Source organism: Notamacropus eugenii, chromosome 3 (assembly GCF_028372415.1).
Source record: "Notamacropus eugenii isolate mMacEug1 chromosome 3, mMacEug1.pri_v2, whole genome shotgun sequence".
Taxonomy (NCBI): domain Eukaryota; kingdom Metazoa; phylum Chordata; class Mammalia; order Diprotodontia; family Macropodidae; genus Notamacropus; species Notamacropus eugenii.
Window position 1 is genome coordinate 410,197,649 of NC_092874.1, and position 20,258 is coordinate 410,217,906.

The following is a 20,258-nucleotide window of genomic DNA, read 5'->3' on the forward strand; positions in this document are numbered from 1 at the left end:
CATTATAATTCTAGATAATCTATAGTGAACCACATACACATAGATATGCAAACATGAAGAAATAGAAAGATGCAAATAATCTAATATTCACTGAGAAAAATTTAACATATTGAGAACTATTATAAATTTATTTATGGTATGACTTCTTGCACATCAAATCATTACCCATAATAATGAAGGAAAAGACATCAGAAATCAGTCCTATCTGTTCTCTGAAAAAGAAATAAACCTAGAACGGAGAATCAATGAATTTTTTTTTCTACAAGGAAACAAATGACTTACCAGTAGCAAGTGTATAATGTTTTTAATGCCTACTTCTCTGAAATGATTTGCATTCCTGGATTTTTCCTTTTCTTTCACCTCCATTACCCTTGATGCAAGAAAGACCAGCTTGGACATCAGCTCCTTATTCATCATAAATTGGCCAGATAAGTTGTGATCAATTAATTTTCTGATATATTTAATTATCAGAACTGCACTATCAAATGTTACCTTCATGAAATGAAAAAGAGAATTGAATAGCACACTTCATGTCACCCTCTAAATGATCATTTTTATCATCTCCCACATCATCATTAGGAAATACACACTAGTGAAATGAAAAATTACAACAGAAAATATGAGCTCTATCCTTGACACTGACATTTAGGAGGTGTGTGATTTTGGGCACATAGCTTCTCTGGAACTTGATTTCCTTATCTATAACAGGAAAGGGTTGGACTAAATAATCTCTAAAACATAAAATGTTCTTCTATCCTAAATGTATCATTGTGTTTTTTCCTCTAATTAATATAAGGAATTGATTGAGGTTCTAGCTTTTGATAGTTATTTTTGTTCAACATAAATGGAGCTCTATAATGGTCTCAAGGATTAAACTCCTAATTCATACCCATCAGAAGATTCTAAGCCGTAAGCAAAAGGTGGTCCTATCACAAACTACATCTGAACATTTTACATCAGAAAATACTTTCAAAAGCCTACAGCTAGTAAAGAAGATTATTCTCTTTCTTGTCATGTCAGCTAAGAGAGTCTGGCCACATTCATTCCTTCATTAGACAAGCATTTGGTAAATACCTATTACATTCAAAGAATGGTGTCAGCGCTACAAATAAAAGTGCTAGAAATAAAAGTAGTTAAGATTTGGGCCCCGATCTTGAAGGACTTCTAATCTTTCATTTCTCTAGGCTCTTTGGGGACTTAGTCTACATAACAGCAATTTCTAGATGACTGAAGTTTAATCATGTTTAAACACCAAAATTTTTCATCATAATTTTATCTGCTTTGATTGGTAATTTTTCCAAAATGTACTCACTTCCTTTCTTCCTCCTTCCCTCCCTTCTTAAAGAAACTAAACAATAAAACATCTTCACTTTTTCTTGATGATATGGAATCATAGTTGGGAACATCCTCCCCTCCTTCCTACACTACACAATATACTTCTATATCTATTTTTGAATTTTTCTATCTCTTCCCCATCAGGATTTCACACCATCCATTCTTCTAATTGTCATTGCATCGCGAAATGACATTCCCAGGCCACAGCTCCCAGCTGTAATGGTTTAATTTCTAATCTTCTGAAGTCTGGGAAATAGGATAATCAAAACTGTTAGCAAATGAATGTTAAGGAAGAGTCCCAAAGGCTCTGAGTGAGAACATAACCTACTTTTAGTGAAAAGTCTCTCTGACCACTAAATTCAAGTGCTTCAGGCTAATTTTCTCTAATTTTTGGTCATAGGGCTATGGTCTGAAGATTGAGTTTCCCACAAGTCTGACTTTCATATAACTTACTATATTAAAAGAAAAATGCACTTAAAGCATTTTGTAAACTTTGTCATAAGACTGTTTGCCATTGTCATGCAAATTATCTTTAAATATAATCTCAAAATCATATCTCAAGAATTAGAAGATTAATTTTAAAATGAGCTTTGACATGGAAGAAATTGACTTAAAATAAGAGTCATGTTCATCTCCTTAGATAAACTACTGGAATCTCTAAATGGATAATAGCACTTCAAAGATAAAAATGCAACTGTACTTCTCCTGTTAATAAAAACTAAGGAGTAATATTTATACCAAAATAAGTCAGTGTAGAGATATCACACAAGATTATAGTATTAACAGCTAGGAAGGATGTAAAAGAGTTCAGGGTTTCTTAATTTGAGTTCAATTACCTTCTTTTAATAAGAAAAACATTTTGATAACTGTATTTCAGTACAGTTGGTTTCCTGATAATCCTAACTATTTTATTCATTGGAAAGCATTATTCTGAAATGGAGCCATAAGACTACAGCAGACTACCAAAGAGGTCCAAACTAAAATGATTTAGAATCCTTAAGGTCAACTCACTAAATTTTTACAGATGAGGAAATTCAAGTCCAAAGATGTTAAACCACCTACCAGTTGCCCTGCAGGTAATACGTATGGAAGTCAGGTCTCAAATTCTTTTCCTCTGACCCCAAATGCAACACTCTTCTGATTATACTTGATTGTGTCTAGTAGAATTCTTAATGTCTCACCCTATACACATATTTTAAATCCATTTCTTCTCTAGGTTTTGAATTTATTTTCTACTGAATAAGACTTCTCACCAGTTATTTTAGAAATTACAATATCATGAGATTACAGAACCACAAGATTTTAAAGTTAGAATGCAGCTAAGAGTTACTAGGGAACCCCCATAAAAGTAGATAAATTTTCTACTCTAATTTATATTGTATAGTACTTAGTATGGTTTATTCCTTATGAATACTTATTGACCTGAACAGGAACCTTTAAAATTATGCAATTAAGAAGAAAACTGTACCTTGAAATGAATTACATTGAGAATTACCTGCTTGGAGATATTTATTAGCTCATTCAACATTAGAATAGAATCAGCCATTTCTTCCTGGGGCAAGAAAATCAGCCAAAAATAAAGGAAAATTAGGATAAACCAGTGAAGTGCATTGTATTTCCTCTTCATGCAAACTTACCAAGGAAAAATAGCTTTTGCTTTTCAGATTAAAATAATAACTTTAGGTTAAACAGAACTATCAGAGATCATTTTTATTTGAGAACACATTGACAATACACTTTGTATTCTGGACTGCCAAGAGGCAAGTGAGTGTGTGTGAGCATGTGTGTAATTTTGAGTTTGGTTTCCTACATCTTTGTTAATTACATAAGTAGACTATAAGCTCCTGGAGGGCAGACATTATCTTCTTTGCTCATATCAGACACTTACTAAATGTTGAGTTTGTTTTACTGAAATTATCTTTGTATCACAAACCCCTGAAAGGGTCTTACATACAGTAGGCATTCCATAAATGTTTGTTGAATGAATATTCACAGTCTCGTATATTAAGAGTTGACAAGGTTTTCCAAAGCCCAGTAGCTGTATTTTGTGTAATACATTACCCAGCAATGCAGGTAAGTAGCAAAATTCCATAATACCATTCAACTCTATATTAAAATTTTTCCCAATCTTGAAAATAACTTATTAAATAAAGCTTTCATTTATGTATTGTTTTATATAATACAGCATATAGCATAACATAATATGTGATATTTATGTAATATGTAAATTATTCACATTAATTTTTACTAAATTTATTAAAAGAATTTAATTCTTTTACTACTAAAGAAACTTCCAAAATAAAACAAGGCTTTCATTTTAACCATGACACAATAACAGCCATGAGAACTTTGAGTAATAAATGACATTACAAAATATTCAAGGAGGTCACATTTTTGCATGCCTCTATAAGATTTTCCACAGTATTTTGGCAAGGGAACTCACTTCCCCTCTCGTCTATAAAGGAAGGAAACTGTCCTCTTTGTAAGATCTTCTAAGGAAGCTCTCTTCCAGCTCTAAATCTAACATACTGTGATACACAGCTAGAAAGTGTCAGAATCAAGTTTTGAACCCAAAACTTCCTGATTCAGAGATTCAACTATTCTCAAGGCTCCTCTTTCTAAGACTAAAAGCATGTGATTATCAGACAGCTGGTTGGTCCTCAGAGGGAAACAGCCATCCCTTTAAAATTAAAACCAATTTTTTTTGTCATCTACTATATCATTAGATAGTTTTTGATCACGTATTCCCAATAAGTGTATATTTAGTTCTTTTTCAATTATGTATATGTGCTACTATACCAAGTAGGTACATTATACAATTTACACAAAAAATTAAAAGGATGAGATCAAAATAAAATAATATTTGATCCTTGAGATGATAGAGACTCAAGTTTATTGAGTAAGAGGGTAACATTATCAGCACTTCACTTTAGGATGATCATTTTGGTAGCTATATCCAAGACAGATAGGAGTAGAGAGACACTCAAGGCAAGAAGATCAGATAGGAGGACTCTGCAATAATTCTAGCAATAGGTGTTGTGATGGCTGTGTGAATAGAGAGATGGGAACACATGGAAGTGTAATGGCAATTAAAATAGGATATTTGCTATTTTTGTTTTAGTAGAATCAAGTATCTGATTGAATCTTGCCTTTATCAAACAAGAATCTTTGCTAGGAGTAAAGTGTAGCAACAAGAGTTTATTTAACTATAAACAATATACGTATTTGTATTGTTAATGTGATTAAAGATCTTCCCCATCCATTAATGGGCCTGCCCATTAGGGGGAATTTGATTAGGGAAGATTTGTAGGAAGATCCATCACCTTTTGTTAATGAGGCACTGGTTCTCAAGGGTTGGGATGCCCTCTGGATCTGAAAAAGGTATAAATACTCTGAAGGTAAGGTTTTATTTTGGGGCTTAGTTTTTGCAAGAAGGTTTGGGTGCTACATGAGAATTCTGGAAAGCTGCTAAGGAGCCCCTGGCTTTGAGAATCCAGATGTAGTCCTTCTCTCTCTGGTAATTATGATCAGACAGCTATACCTGTCTGGTCAGGAAAAGGAAGCCATGTCTGTTGATTACTTTGGGGCTTAATGATTGGAAGTGTTTGTTAGGCCAGAAGCTGCTAAGGAGCCTCCCAGCTTTGAGAACCCAGATGTCATGCTTCCCTCTCTGGTAACTATGGTCAGGCAGTTGGGGTTCAGTTGTCTATTGAATTCAGGCAGAAGAAGCCATGTCTGTTGATCTTTTGATTTCTCTGTATTTTCTTTGAAATTCAGGGTGCTAACTCCCCTGAACTAACTGAATAATATATGTGCTTGGTTAAAGGAATGATATATATACTTGATTAAAGTGATTGCTAATCCCTTGAAAATTGCTTTCCTTTTATGAATGCAGATCTAAGAATCTGTGATAGCAGGCCCCCCTGTATGTTGGGTGTATGTTGGGGTGCTTACTGATATAGGAAGAAATATTGTTGAGGTAAGAAAATGAGATTTGGCAACAGATCAGATATGGAGAATGAGAGACAGTGAAAAGTTGAAGATGACATTACAGTTGCAAATGTGAATTCTTAGAAGCATGAAGAGCGCCTCAATAGTAATATGGAAGTTGAAAGCAGGGTGAGGTTGAGCAGAAAGATAATTCAGTGAGATCTCCGATGCGGATTTTAACACATCTGTGGCTGTTCATCCTATGTTGCTAATTTCCCACTCCAAAAGAGAAAGTGAATTGGGAGTGGGAGGGGCTAGAGAGAAGAGGCCAGTTCTCACCTGCTATACTCATTTTGCTATGATTTATACCTGAGGCTACCAGAATGACCACCTGGTTGGGAAGAAAGCTGCTATCTTTCCTCTCCCCCCACTTATTCCAGTAAAACCCTGAAATTCTTACTAGACTGAATCATAGTCAAGAAATCCCAATGAGAAACTAAAATAAATGACCCCTTTCGCCCCACAGCACATAAGTCAACCATATGCTATAGGAAAGCAAAGAGCCCTAGAGACCAAAGACTTGTATAGCCAGCAGGATTCTGTGTCTAGAAGTAGCAGGAGAGGAGGATTCCCCAGAAAATCTCAGGGTAGGAACCTTGGTAACCCCAAGGAACAAGAGCAGGTCTCAGTACTTTGACCAGAACAATCCAAACCCAGGAGCTCTGAGGTTCCTAACCCTGTTTGAGATGCCAGAAAAGATTCTTGAAGATCTAGCACTCTAAACCTCAAAAAACCCAGGGACCTAGGAAACAGAGAAGTAGGCAGAGTTGAGGTTAACAGTAACAAGCAAAATAAACCTCCTGATTCTGAAGTGAGCATTGAAGTGGATACAAAACAAAACAAAGAACTAAAATCTAAGAACATTACTTAGATTAACACTTAGATAACTGTGGAATAGCAGAACGAATTATGATGTGTGAATGTAATGTTATATTATTGCACTGTAGGAAATGACAAAATGGACAGTTTCAGAGAGAACTTGGAAGATCTCTAGGAGCTGATGCAGGGTGAAGTGAGCAAGATCTAGGAGAAAAATTTCTACAACATTAACACTACCAAAAAACCCAACTTGTGAAGATTTGAGAACTCTGATCTCAAGAGACATGGCGGGGGCATCTCAGCTGCGTCCCCACAGAGGCAGCTGACACCAGATGTAGAGGCCTTTTTTGAATGTGGACACCAGATGGACTCACTTCACTTGACTCAAACTTGCTGTTTGCTGCAAGGGTTTGCACTTGTTTGCTCTTTTACTCTTTCACTGAGTTAATAAGGCTAGGGTTGGGGGGTTAGCAACATGACACCCCCAAAAGAAAGCCATTTAAAAATGCATAGAAGAGAACAGATGAAAGTTCAGAAGGAAACACAAATAAGCAAGACAGCTTTGAAAGTAACATGTCTTCTAATTTACTTTTTTTAAAAAACCTAAACAGTGTAAAATGAAGATTCATAGTTTCATAAAGATTCCTCTTTTGTGTTCTTCTCTGTGTATAGAAATGCTCTTTATTTTTGATGTTTAAGCTCATAATAAGAATAAAACAAAGGGAGACAAGAAAACACACACACACGGACACGCATATAAACATACCTGATCCTGGAAAGATAAGTTGCACACTGAAGAAATCAATAAATTCCTCAATTGTGACTGTAGGCCAAAGGTAGAACTTTGGTCTTCTGTATAGAAACGATTCAGGATTCTAGTTAGCATTATGATGTAATTTCTAATTTCTCCATAGTTCCCCATAAGTAGGAGGGTGGTTAGGTTTTTTAGACTTGAATTATACCTAAAGAAAAAGAAAAGGTTTTCATGATGGATACTACAGCATAATTTAACCTATATATCAACAATAACAACATATCTACTTAAAAAAAAAAAAACACCTCTTCTCCCAGGCGGATTTTTAACGCAAAAATATACACATGTATAAATACATGCATATATGTGTGTATATGAGCACACACCAACATTTATGTATGTATGTGTGTCCGCATACATGAATATGTATGTGCAGTTAGGTGGCATAATGTATAGAGTCCTGGATATGGAGACAGGAAGACCCGACTTCAAAATCCAATTCATTCAATTGTTATCCATGTGACCTGAGGCAAATCAAAACGTTGGTGTGCTTCAATCTCTTCATCTATGAAATAGAAATAATGATTGTACCTATCTCCCAGGGCTGATATGAGGATAAAAGGATATATATGTAAAGTATTTTTCAAATCTTAAAGAGCTATATAAATGATTTATAAATTATGTTATAAATTATAAACAAATTATTTATGTTATAATTATTTCATATAAATATATATACATATATGTATATAAACACACACACACACACACTGTATGAGCATATTCTGGAACATATTATAGAAGACTGAGGCTCAAGTCTTGGGTCCATTATCACTAGCTCTATGACCACAGGCAAACCATTTAACTAATCCCTGCAAGCCTCCATTTCCTCATCTATAAAATAGGAATTATGTTATGTTAGGTTACTTCAAAGAAACATTTTATAAACTGTAAACTATGTCATAAAATAGATTATAACTTTGATATTATTATAACAGAGTAATAAAAATAAGAACCTATGTTGTATGTGAGAAATAATCGCAGAGATAGAAAAACCTATAAAATGGGAATGAGAATACAGACTTTTGAAGTCAAAAAAAGTAAAAATAGAATCTACAAGACTTAGTAATTGATCAGATGTAGAGGTTGAGGGAAAAGGACAAGTCAAGAATGACTTAAAGGTTGTGAAACTAAGTAAGAGTGGTGCTCTTGACAGAAATAAGAACATTAGAAAGGGGTAGGTTAGGGGTTAGTAGTGGGTGTGGGGGGTGTGTGGGTGTGGGGGTGTGTATGGGGGGTGTGAGTGTGAGTGGTGGGGTGTGGGGGGGGTGTAGGTGTGTGGGTGGGTGGGTGTGTTTGTGGGTGTTTGTGGGTGTGGGTATGGGTGTGTAGGTGGGGGTGTTGGTGTGTGTGGGGTTGTGTGTGGGTGTGTGTGGGTGTGGGTGTGTGTGGGTATGGGTGTGTGGGGGGGTGGGTGTGGGGGGGTGTAGGTGTGGGGGGGTGTTGGCGTGTTTGTGTGTGTGTGTGTGTGTGTGTGTGTGTGTGTGTGTGTGTGTGTTGGGGAGTACAGATGAGTTTTGTTTTAGATACACTGAGTTTGAGATTCTAGCTCCCATTGAGAGACTTACAATGACAAGTGCAGTGATAATGAGCAGGCCCGCAAGCCCCCAGAAGAGATTTAGGATATCACAAGGATCAGCACTGATGAGGATAAAGGCCTCTCCATCCTCACAGACTGGAATAATAGAGGAGAAAATGAGTAATAATGTTAATGGAGAAATGGTGAATCTGGAGGTATGGAGTGAGAAGAGGGAGCTCGTTACAAATATCCTCCATTTTCTCAGTAAGGTTAAGGAAGCAAACTCCTCCATTATAAGGGAGATGGAGGGGTGGTTTTATTGGACACAACATGACAAGGCTTGGAATAGTTGCTCTGATGTGCATATCAGGATCAATCAGGTAATAATGGAATTTGTTTTGGATGCATCTTATGCCCTACTGGATTACAGCTCCAGGAATTAAATCTAATGCATCTGTGCGTCTCCTCTATTGTCCAGCATAGGACCAACTAGTTTTGTTTGAACTTAAAAGCACAGAACAAGGTAAAGTAGGTAGAAGTTGCAGAGGAAAATTTAGATCGAATATACTACAACAGCTGCCTCACAATGAGAACTATCCCAAAGTGAAATGGGCTACTATGGGAGGTAGTGGTTTCCCCCTCATTTGGGGTCTATAAGCAAAGACTGGATGATGACTTGTCAGGGATGTTATAGAAGAAATCCTTTCTCTGGTACCAGTGGGAGTAGATGGCCTTCCAAGGTTCCTTCCAACTCTGAAATTATGATTATATGAAATTTATTGTAGGGTATGAAATCACTAGCAGAAACACATATTCCAGTGACAGTATAAGCTATCCTAATCCTCCCAACTCTGAGAATGTGACACCCAACTATTTCTTTTTCCAAATCCCTCATCCAGTTGGACTTCATCCCCATTGTCAACCTGATCCAAGTATGACCTCTCAGAAACATAAATGCTTTCTTGGGGCCTTTTCATTGCAAATGCTACTTACAGATCTTCTTCTGGCCTGTAATTCAAATATGATATGTTCCTATGGAAACTTGGCAGTACTGTCACATTCACAGCACAGGGATGAGATTTAGAGCCATATCTGTTTGTGATCTCAGTAAAGACAGTTACTACAACAGAAGAAAAAAGAGAAATGTGAATGTGTACATATGGAATGCATCAAAAGCCTCCTCTTATCCCAGGATTCAATGCAGGCTTACTGTCTTGACATTTCATATATTAATAGTCAATTAGTGGCAGGTGAAGACAAGTTTTATCCTTGAAAAGCTCATTGTGAAATGAAATGGCAAACTATCTTACCTCCCAAGTCAGAAATATAAGACACAGACTTTAAACTTTTTACATAATAGTTAACATTAAATCAACAACCTGTTTGTTGAGTGCCTAGTAGATATATGGAGAGCATTTTGTGAGGCACCGGAGGGACAGAAAGAAGATATGACAATGCTACTACCCTATCAAGAAGGTGACTGTTTCATTCACATAGACAAATACACACAGACACACACACACACACAGACACACACACACAGAAAAACAAATGGTAAACAAATGTTACAGGAGAGAGAGTCCTGAATTTGAAGTCAGAGGATCTGAGTTTTAATCCTGACTCTCCACTTACTTGAGTGATCTCAGGTAAATCACTTACCCTCTATAGGCCTTAGTTGCCTCATCTGTACAATGAGAGGATTAGACTAAATGACCTCTAAGGTCTCTTCTAAATCTAAATTAATGATAGTTCCTAATTCTATAATGTTCTGTGGTCTATATAACACTTTTTTCACAATCATCCTATAAGGTAGATGGTGCAAGTATTATTTGCATTTTACACATAAGAAGATTAAGGGTTCAACATCAAGGTAACTTAGCTAGCAAGCAGTAGACCTTTTACTCAAACACGTCTCTTGACTCCTAATCCAGTCTCATTCCACAATGCCACACTGAACCAAGGCAATTTATAATTAATCCCAACTGACAGTAAGTGCTGCAGGAGTTCAAAAGAAGAGAAACCATTTCAGGCTTGTATTGCTGGGAAAGAGGCACAACAATCTATTTCGCAACTAAAATATGGTGAAAATTCTTCCATGGTTCACTCATTTTGAGTTCAAAAATCTCAAATATTCACAGGTATTGATAACATTGACATCTTACATTATAAGTCAAATAACTCACTCTGCATTTAGTTGAGAAACATTATTGACTCTTGAGGTTTATATATCTCTGAGAATGGTGAACTCTTATTTCTACCTGAACACACCCAAAGAACCAGTGAACTACATGGCTCTCATATTTGGGATTCTTCCTTGGTCTGGATGCTGGACATATAGTCAAGGACTGGAGCTATAATATCCTGATAAGCCCCACGGCTATGAGGAAAATTGTTCAATAAATCTTACCCCTTCTGTGAAGCCAAATTGAACTCTGTCCTATCTGTAGAGTTTAAGCAGATAACTAACAATATACTGCGAGAGTGGGAAGGAATCTATGTCTGTCTGGAGCACACTGGAAAGAGAATTTCCTCTTTAGAAAATTAGAGGGAGAGGAGGAGGAGAGAGAAAGGAGAAAGGGAAGAAGAGGGAGGGAAAAAAGCTAGTTTGGGGATAATTTAAGAGTTGAAGTAAGATTTAGAGAAAGTGTAAAACGACTCTGGAAACCCCAGACTAAAGCAGCCTATCCTGTCTTCCTCAGGCACAAACAGACTTCTCATAACCCTCCTAGCTTCTTACATTTCTTTAACTATTAGAATTCTGAGGACATAACAGATACTAGGAACTGGAACTGAACAGGATTGACTGTGGGACATCAGATTCACCTTAACTTAAGCATCATGGCAGTCAACTAGTGATTCAATCCATCAGTCAGTCAATCAAAAAACAAACTATGTTCAAAACACTGTGCTAAGAGAGCTATAGAAAAGAAAGAGGATATTGTCCCTACATTCATGGAACTTATACTCTAGTAGATGGCTACATCACATAAAGAACTATAACAAAATAAAAAATGGCAAGTATGCATAATATCTTCAAACTAAGAGCTACGTAAATTCAAAGTAGGAAAAACCTTTTTTTCCCTTTAGAGTGATAGGAAACAGTGATAATCATAACTGGCATTTAAGCTTTACAAAGCACTCTACACGTTGTCTCATTTAGATCTCCTAACAACCCTCTCACTCAGATGTCATTCTGTTCTTAATTTTACAGACAAGATGACTGAGGCTAGGAGAGGCAGCTAGGAGGCACAATGGCTGATGCCCTGGACTCACAGTCATAAATATCTGCATACCTTAAAACTGTATAATAAACGAATAATAAGCTTTAAAGCTATATAACAAAGAAATTAAAAGTAAATAAAACTTACATTATATGAATGTTGTTGTTCTTACTGTTGCTATTGTAACTGTTGTTGGTTGTTAGTTAAGTCACTTGTTGGGGTTGCACAATTAATAAGGCGAGAAGATTCAAATTCAGGCTTTCCTTATTCCAAGACCAAATCTATCCACTGAACTATATAGCTGTCCCAAGCAAGCATACTTTGAGCTGAGCCCTTAAAGAATTTCAACATAGAGATTTGGGAAGTAGAGGTTTGGCCATCTAAAGAGAGGAACCATCCAAGGAAAAGAGAAGAAAAATGAGTCCAAGCTTTAAAAACAAAAGAGACTGAGTAAATGAAATGTGTAAGAGTGAATGAGATTACTAATGGTGAGAATATAGAGAGAGAAGGCGGCAGATGACAGAGGACCTTTCAGAGGGATGAGGGAAGTAGGAACGTATGTCATGGAAGCCAAAGGTCTGGACATAATTTACAAGGAGGTGATCAACAGTATGGAATTCTGATGGAAGGGCAAGGAAAGCAAGAACTGAGAACTATAATTGGATTTGGTGAGATGGCAGTGATTGCAGATCTTTGAGAGTGTATTTTCACTCGAATTATACGGACAGAGAACAGATGGAAAAATTGGTTAGTAGTATGTAAAGGCAGTAGGCATAGGGATTTGTAACACATCTCCCCTCATCACTGTTTTTCCAAAGTCTTTTCCAGCACTTAGTTTATCCCTATTTCTCTTTTTGACCAGAGGAACACATGTGACTCAAGTCATGCATGACAAATACCTCATATTCACCTTAGCCCATTTATCTAACACTTGGCACACACTAAGCACTCAATAAATGCTTTGTCTAATGCTCTATCATCCATTTATTATTTCATTAATAATTAAAATATTTGGTCTCATTTTTATTTGCTTTTCCAAAAGGTATCATTTTACTGTTTTTTTCCATGTCTTAAGAACAAATGATGCTTTTTTGAAATATTCCAAATTTTCATTCTTATAAAAAAAAAAATCCACCCAAAACCCTAAGGCATTACACTTACCATGAAAAATACTCTCCCACTCAATAAATCAACCTATTAATGTCATTACTCAAAGCTTCTTTCAGACACATAAATGCCTATTCGAAAACTATGTGGAAAAATTATGGAACTAAGACATCACAGTTAATGAACGAAATACAACAGTAAGACTTACCTTTATATCTGTCCACAGCTTCACCAGCTGGCAAAGTAAAGTAATACTGTATATCTCTCCCTCTATACAAAGGTATTTTGGAGGATTCTCCTATTTGGTAACTGAATTCATACTGGTAGTCCTATATTCAATTTCATAGGAAACAAAACAAAAACATCAACAAACCATGAAATTTACAATGGCCAATTCTTTATATTCTAACAGTTTTTACATAAGAGAAAGTCAGCAAAATGTAGATAATGGAAAACCTAATCAAGAATCTAAAGTCTTGGGTATGAATTTCCCCTCAAACACTTAGTCAATTAGCTAATAAGCTTTTATGCATTCCCTACTGTACCCTAGACACTGTGCCAAAAATAGGTCACATTTTCAAAAAGTTAAAAGTCTAATGGGGAAAACAAGATGCAAACAGCTATGCACAAACAAGATATTTACAGGATAAATAGGAGATAATGCACAGAGGGAAGGCAGTAGCATTAAGGGGGACCAGGAGAGGCTTCATGCAGAAGGTGAGGTCTTGGGTGGGGCATGAAGGAGGCCAGGGAATCCAGGATGCAGAGATAAGGGGGGGAAGTATTCTAGTGAAAACATTCAGTGAAAATGTATAATTGGGAGATGGAGAGTCTCAAGGTGTTCGATATCACTGGATTATACAATACACAGTGATAAAGAGTGAGAAGACTGGAAAGGTAGAAGGCCAGTTTATAAAAAGGTTAGAACATCAAACAGAGGAATTCATATTTAATCCTGAAAGTGATAGGGAATAACTGGGGTTTATTGAATAGGAGGATGACACTATACTTTAAACTTTCACTTTAGAAAGATTAACTGACAGCTAAGTGGAGAGTGGATTAGAGTGGGCAAAGACATAGAAAGAGGGAGACCAACCAGCAGACTATAACAAAAGTCCAGGCAAGAGGGGATAAGAGCCTATGCCAGGCTGGTAGCAGCTTTGTGATTATGGCAAAGATCTTACCCTTTCACTTTCCTCATGTTTATAGTGGAGATAATGATATTTGTACTACCTACTTCCTGGTGTTCTTCTAAATAAAGTCCTCTACAGATATCATTAAAGGACTGTGAAATGCTTACCACTTTCCCAGACATGCAGAAAACACTGAAGACTGTATAAGCCTCATAACCATGAATTGGCTGTACTTGGCATGCCATCTCCTTTGGAACGTCATTGACAGTAAAATATAATTGTGCTTTGCCTAATGGGCTGTGGCTTGATTCTGCAGAGAAAAATAAAAACCAATTGAAACAAATATGTAACACCTAGGCTTATCTTGAGAGACATAATAAGTAAAAGAAGTTTGAGAAGAGAACCCAAACCTGATTCAACAAAGGATCTTGTTGAAACAGAAGCCAAATGCTGAATGTATTATTAATGGCATTTTAGGATTAAAACCCTGTGTTCAACTGGAGTAGTGAAAAGAATGGGAAAGAGAATTAACAGAGATCAGAACGAAAAGGGTATAAGGCAAGAAAACTCAGCGTCTTTGGAGAATTATGCTGCCCACATTTAGGAAAAGTTTATACTTAGACCCTTCCTTCTCAAACCATAAAATATTCTCAGTCAGGTGGTCAATCAGTGCTGCTCCAAATCAACTCCTTAGCTATTTAACCAAGGGAAAAAGAATTCTCAACAAATATCAGAATATGGTCAAGTAGGAAGAATATGAAACTGAAAGTAAGGTCACTTGGGTTCTGCACCATCCAGCCTTCTCGTATGCATAGAGAAAAATATGCACAGAGAGATGGAAGCAAGTGATAAAATTACAAGTTCAGGAAATGGTAAGCAGGCTAGTTTCATTAGAACATAGTGTGACGGAGAGTAATATAAGTTGGAGTCAGACGGAGATGGGCATTAAATATGATTGTAAGGAGTTTGTATTTTTACCTAGAGATAAAAGAAAGCCACTGAAGATCCTTGAGCATGCTCAGATCTGTGTTTCAGGAACACTTTCTGCAGCTTTGTGGAGATTGTAAGTAAAGACACCTATTAGGAAGCCTAATACAATATACTACAGCAATAAATTCACAAATGGTTAGTTGGCTATAATTTCTAGGAAAAAGAATTAAGAAAATCACCAAAGTTTTCATTCTTCCTAACAACTCAGGAATGTTCATTTGAAAACACCACTTACCTACAGAAGCTTGTATCACATATGTCTCTCCACCTCTCAGGAAAAATGGCTTAAATGTAATAGTTTTTGATGTGATACCTGACAGAAAAGAGACCCACATGACTCTAACTACTAGATGAAATCACTTCCTGGGACAGATACATCTAAAGTAAACTGGCCACATTCCTATGGTTCTGGGATACTAAGCAGAGTTTTCAGGGATTGTTTCTACACCGAATCTTTATTCATGCAACCAAAATTTTAAAAGCACAGATATGCCACAGGCCATTGGGAAAAAGCTTTTGTGTGAATGTTTTTAACCACTTAACAAAATACGTTCTTATTTTGTAGGCGATGAGGAGCAAGTATCACCTTAAATTTCTTAAGGTATTTGACCTAGATCTCTCCTTTTAAGTTATCTCATTCCATCCCCTCATATCATAGCTACTTGGGGACAGTATCTTCATCTCTCCCACAGCACTTTTTAACTTTCTCTTGTGTATTGCATTACCCCACTGGAAAATAAGCTCTGTGAGGGCAGAGACTGTCTGTCTACATGTATTTGAATTCCTAGCACTTGTCAAAGTTCTTGGCATACACTAAGCAGTTGACAAAGGCTAGTTGACTGATGGGTATATTTTTCCTCATTTAATAGACCACAGGTTCTTTGAAAGTAAGGCCTGTGTGTCATATCTATCCTTTGATATCCAAAATAAAATATATTGGTAGCTTAAAAATTTTTTGGGAAATAATAACATCCAGAATGGCACAGAAATGCTCTAATGCCAAGTCTACTGCTTTTTCTATTACATCATCATGCTTCTTCCCACTTTACTCAGAAAGGAAAGGGGTACAATCACATGGAAGAGATATAAATGATAAAACCATATGATCACTTTTTTAAAGTACATTAAAACTAAGTACTTGTCTATTAAACCAAATAACTCTGGAAGAAAATTAGCAAATGATATCTAAGACTTTCTTATATAAACTGTGACAAGTCTGCAGGTAAGCAGAAAACACATACCTGAAGATGTGGAGCTTTGAAAAATAGCCCTACTAATTAATGATTTGGACCAATCCACCATAAGCAATGGTGCAGTATTTTCAGTGGAGTAGGATAAATCAATTAGGTTGTAACCATCCTCATTGTCAGACATAGTATCTATTTCTTCATTTTCCCTTTCTTCTGTAATACTGATACTCCCCCCTAAGAAAACAAACCATGCCAATGTGTATTAAAGAAAAAAAATCATAACAATTCTCTTATAAAGCCTTAGAGATTAAAAATACCATTTCCAAAAACTCCCTGCTCCCCTTTCTATATGGTATAAAGTATATCTGGTAAATATGGGAGGATTCATATGAACTGAGGCAGAGTAAAGATGTCAGAGGCAAGAGAACAGCATACATAGCAACAACAATAATAGAAACGAAAGCAGCACTTAAAAACCACTAAACTCAGATTCAAATCAAGGGTCCCCCTTAACTCCTGAACACAAATTTATGAAGCACACTTTCCTACTTTCAATAAAGATGTGGGATGAGTGATGGGGATGGAACATGGGTGTAGAACTTTTCATATATACTGAGATGTGACTATTGTGTTTGTTTTTGCTTCAATGATTTTCTTTGTTACAGGGGAGATTTCTACGTGGGAAAGACGTATATTAGAAATGACTATGGTATGTAAATCAAAAGACATCAATAAAGCTTAAAATAACATCTTTAAAACTTTATCACAATTCAAGAATTTGCTTTTTGAGATTACAATATTGTCATCTCAATTTCAGTAATATAGCTGCATAGGCCAATAGTGCTTGTTAAAAAAAAGTTTGAAAAATGACTTAATGAATGGAGATATAATTGGTTCAAGAAGAAATAGTGAATGGTGCCTCTATTGGTAATTAATAGTAACTGTAAGTTGAGAATGGAAAAGTATATTGACACTTCTAATAAGAAACAGAGACATCTGGAACAAAAGGTATAAAGCTTGAAGAATCAGATCAAGATTACGTAAAAACACTATAAAACTGAAGGAAAGCCCTGTGAGAATGTCTGAGAAAATGTTCCAGCCTATCACACAAATGACAAAATTTAATACATTAAAATTCATTCATAGTCATAGGATATATTAACCTGGTTGTCTTCCTCTTCCTGGTTCTATTGCCTCCTTGATATTGCTATAATAAGCTTCAAAATCTAAGGAAAGAACAAAAATATCATGGGAAACGCGATTTTGGGTACTATTGTATGTATTTAAATCAAGATCTTTCCAAATTCAGCTTAGAATGAATGTTAAAATTTAGCAAAATCTCTGGCATTAACTATGATTCTCTTTAACTGACATATCTATATTTTTAATGATTTATTTTCAGAATGATAGCCCTGAGGCATCTAAAAATCCCAAAGTGCTCCTGAATTATCAAAGAAAAAAATGAATATTGATAAAGAGCACTGGCCTTGAAAAATTTATGATATTGTGCTATCTCAAAACTGGAAGAAACTTCACAGGCAATCTAATCCAACTGCCACTTGAAGCATAATTTTGAGTAAGAAAATTTCTGTCTGAATCCTGAGGGAAAGGTGTAGGAGGAATGCAAAACAAGAAAAATGTGAATCATTCAAAATACTGCTATTGTTATAATAATTACAACTCCAACATAAGGTTGAAAAGGGACACCAAAAAAAGATTGCATCTTTATAATTTTAATAAATTTGTTCCTTTATGTGAAATATTCCTACATAATCTAAAATTATAATCTCAAATTGGTTGCAATATAATCTGATATATAAAGACTATTCTCTGAAATATTTTCTTTGATGGCTGCAGAATCCCTTCAATGTGGATACTCCCTTCACCAGTGCCTTAATATCCTTGTTCCTGATTATGTCCTCCCATAAATTCTCCATTGAAGGCATACTCAATATAATACACGATTCTAGATACTTAAAATTTTTTGGATACCATTACAGTATTTAGAATGTTCAACTCTTATTCTCATTAAATGACCAAAAAGACTCCTTTCAAGAGTGTACATTTCTACTATTTTTGTCTTTGGTCAGCCCTTCTTGGCTCCAAATTAACTTCCATTTCAAGAATAAAGCTCTAAATTCAACAGACTTTTGGTTCACTTCCCCAGGGTCACTCAAGGTACTAAATTCTCACTTTTCTAGTGGGTTTATTTCCCTTCTTACTCTGAAATCTATCATCCTCTAAATACCTGTCTGCTGAGGACATTAAGCCTACCCATTCCCAGATTGCTTGGAGGACTTTCCTTTCCCTGTGCTTCTGCTTTAATTCATCTTCCTATTCTGTCCCAGGGCAGTCCAGGGGCTTGCTCCCCTTCCTCCCACTCTACCACTGGCATGTGGACCCTGTAAAGCTACACAGATAGAAACATGGGGTAAATGAGTCAAATGGTGACCTAGAAAAAAGTATGGAAATGTTTTCACTTGAAATAGAAGAAATTAGATCTAGTGTATTTTTTTTTCAAAATTTAATCATGCTTCTCTTTCATCCACTTTAACAATTAGTATGTACATCCATTTTATTTCACTTAAAAGCTGTCTAAAGTTTCATAGCAATCAATTTTGGCTCTTAGTGACACATTATGATTTATGAATTGATGGATTCCCTCATGTTTAATCTGCTTAGACAACAAGGATTAGATAGTCGGTGAACCAAAAAACTAAATAAGTGTCATTAGTAAACTATTTCCTGGATCTACTAGGCTTAAGCACAAGTTAATATTTTTTGTAATTTAAAACTTGTTAACCTAACTTGAGGAACTTGATACAGTGACAGAATTAAAAAGTTTTAAAAAATCATGTCCAAATGGTTAGCATTCACAAATGCCTAGTCCCTAGTCTCTTAGTTGAGTAGAAGCAAATAAAAAAGGTATAACATATTTGCCATTGCTATTATCTTAATGTTCAAAAACTATGATTGACAGTAATCTACTAAAGAAGATATTTTTCTTAAAAATTAGGAGATCTGAAGAACAGAAAGAAAGAAAGGTCTTCTTTCTACAAAAAAGTCTCCGTTACCCCAGACTCTACTCCCAAGAGGGCTAGGAATACATATTTACTTCTCAATCCCACCAAGAGAACTAGATACCTCAACTTTAGGGTAAAGTAGTGGTGGGTGATAAGACAAAGAGAGTATTCTTTGACCATAATCTGAAATTCAAAACAGCCACTGAGTTGGAGTTGATAAGGAAGTCAACTATTGGTGCTAAATTTCTGGTATGCAAAGTTTACTTCCCCTCCTATTTTTAGATGACTAAAACTGGTTCTTTTTCAAACCGACATAAAATTAGTTCACTTATTAGCTTTGGAATGAAGCAATGTATCCTGCAAGACAACTTATTTTAAAAAACAGTTTTAAGAAAGTCAATCAAAAAAAGGTTTCCCAATTCCCAAAAGATAACACTGCAAATTTCAGTACTTATCTAGAGGGACTGGCGTCAAACATATATGATTTCACTCCTCAAAAGGCTGGATTTCTTCCCTCAAAGGAAACTAAAGGAAGAAATGCAAAGAAACAAAAGGGAAGAAATAGAAAGAAAATGTAATTACCAGAAATGTAAGAAGAATTTTGTGGTAGCTCAGTGCTTGGTAACTTTTCTCTCTGGGTGGATCTTATGACAGATTTTTTTTGTAGTAAGTCTTGCATTGGATAAAGTAGCCCTTCCTGAACAGGATCCTCCAGACCTGAGGGACTGCTGCTCTCCCTGTGACTGGTATCATTTGCATGATGAAATCCAATTGTAATGTTTATGGATGTTGCAGAAATGGAGGTTTCCACTGGAGCTGAAAGGGCCAGCTGCCTGATAGCCTGCCCAGAAGCATCTCTTGGGAAGGGTGTGGTTGTTAGGGCAGGAATACTCATTTGTTTCACTGTGGAGGGTGGACTTGACTTTGGAATTGTCAACATGGCACCAGTGAGGCTTGATGAACCTAGCAGATCTGGAGCTCTACAAAAGGAAACTTATACGTACATTTGAGACAATTACAACATTGTGCAAAAAATAAATGTGGTTGTTATAATACAATGACAATGCAAGTGTGGTTTGATATTTTCACATATACTAATAAATTTGATTATTTGTCT

The 20,258-nt window shown here is 35.9% G+C and overlaps 1 protein-coding gene across 1 annotated transcript in view; it reads right to left on the reverse strand.

Moving 5' to 3' along the window:
* PKD1L1 (polycystin 1 like 1, transient receptor potential channel interacting) overlaps positions 1-20,258 on the reverse strand; it is a 144,255-nt gene that overhangs the window by 79,473 nt on the left and 44,524 nt on the right. The window contains exons 14-23 of the mRNA XM_072598120.1: positions 19,724-20,134; positions 17,282-17,344; positions 16,170-16,352; positions 15,164-15,241; positions 14,106-14,248; positions 13,014-13,134; positions 9,471-9,597; positions 6,911-7,106; positions 2,831-2,887; positions 283-492 (exon numbers count right to left, since the gene is read on the reverse strand). Of these exons, the coding sequence (XP_072454221.1) occupies positions 283-492; positions 2,831-2,887; positions 6,911-7,106; positions 9,471-9,597; positions 13,014-13,134; positions 14,106-14,248; positions 15,164-15,241; positions 16,170-16,352; positions 17,282-17,344; positions 19,724-20,134 (1,589 nt within the window). The remainder of the gene's footprint in view (positions 1-282; positions 493-2,830; positions 2,888-6,910; positions 7,107-9,470; positions 9,598-13,013; positions 13,135-14,105; positions 14,249-15,163; positions 15,242-16,169; positions 16,353-17,281; positions 17,345-19,723; positions 20,135-20,258) is intronic.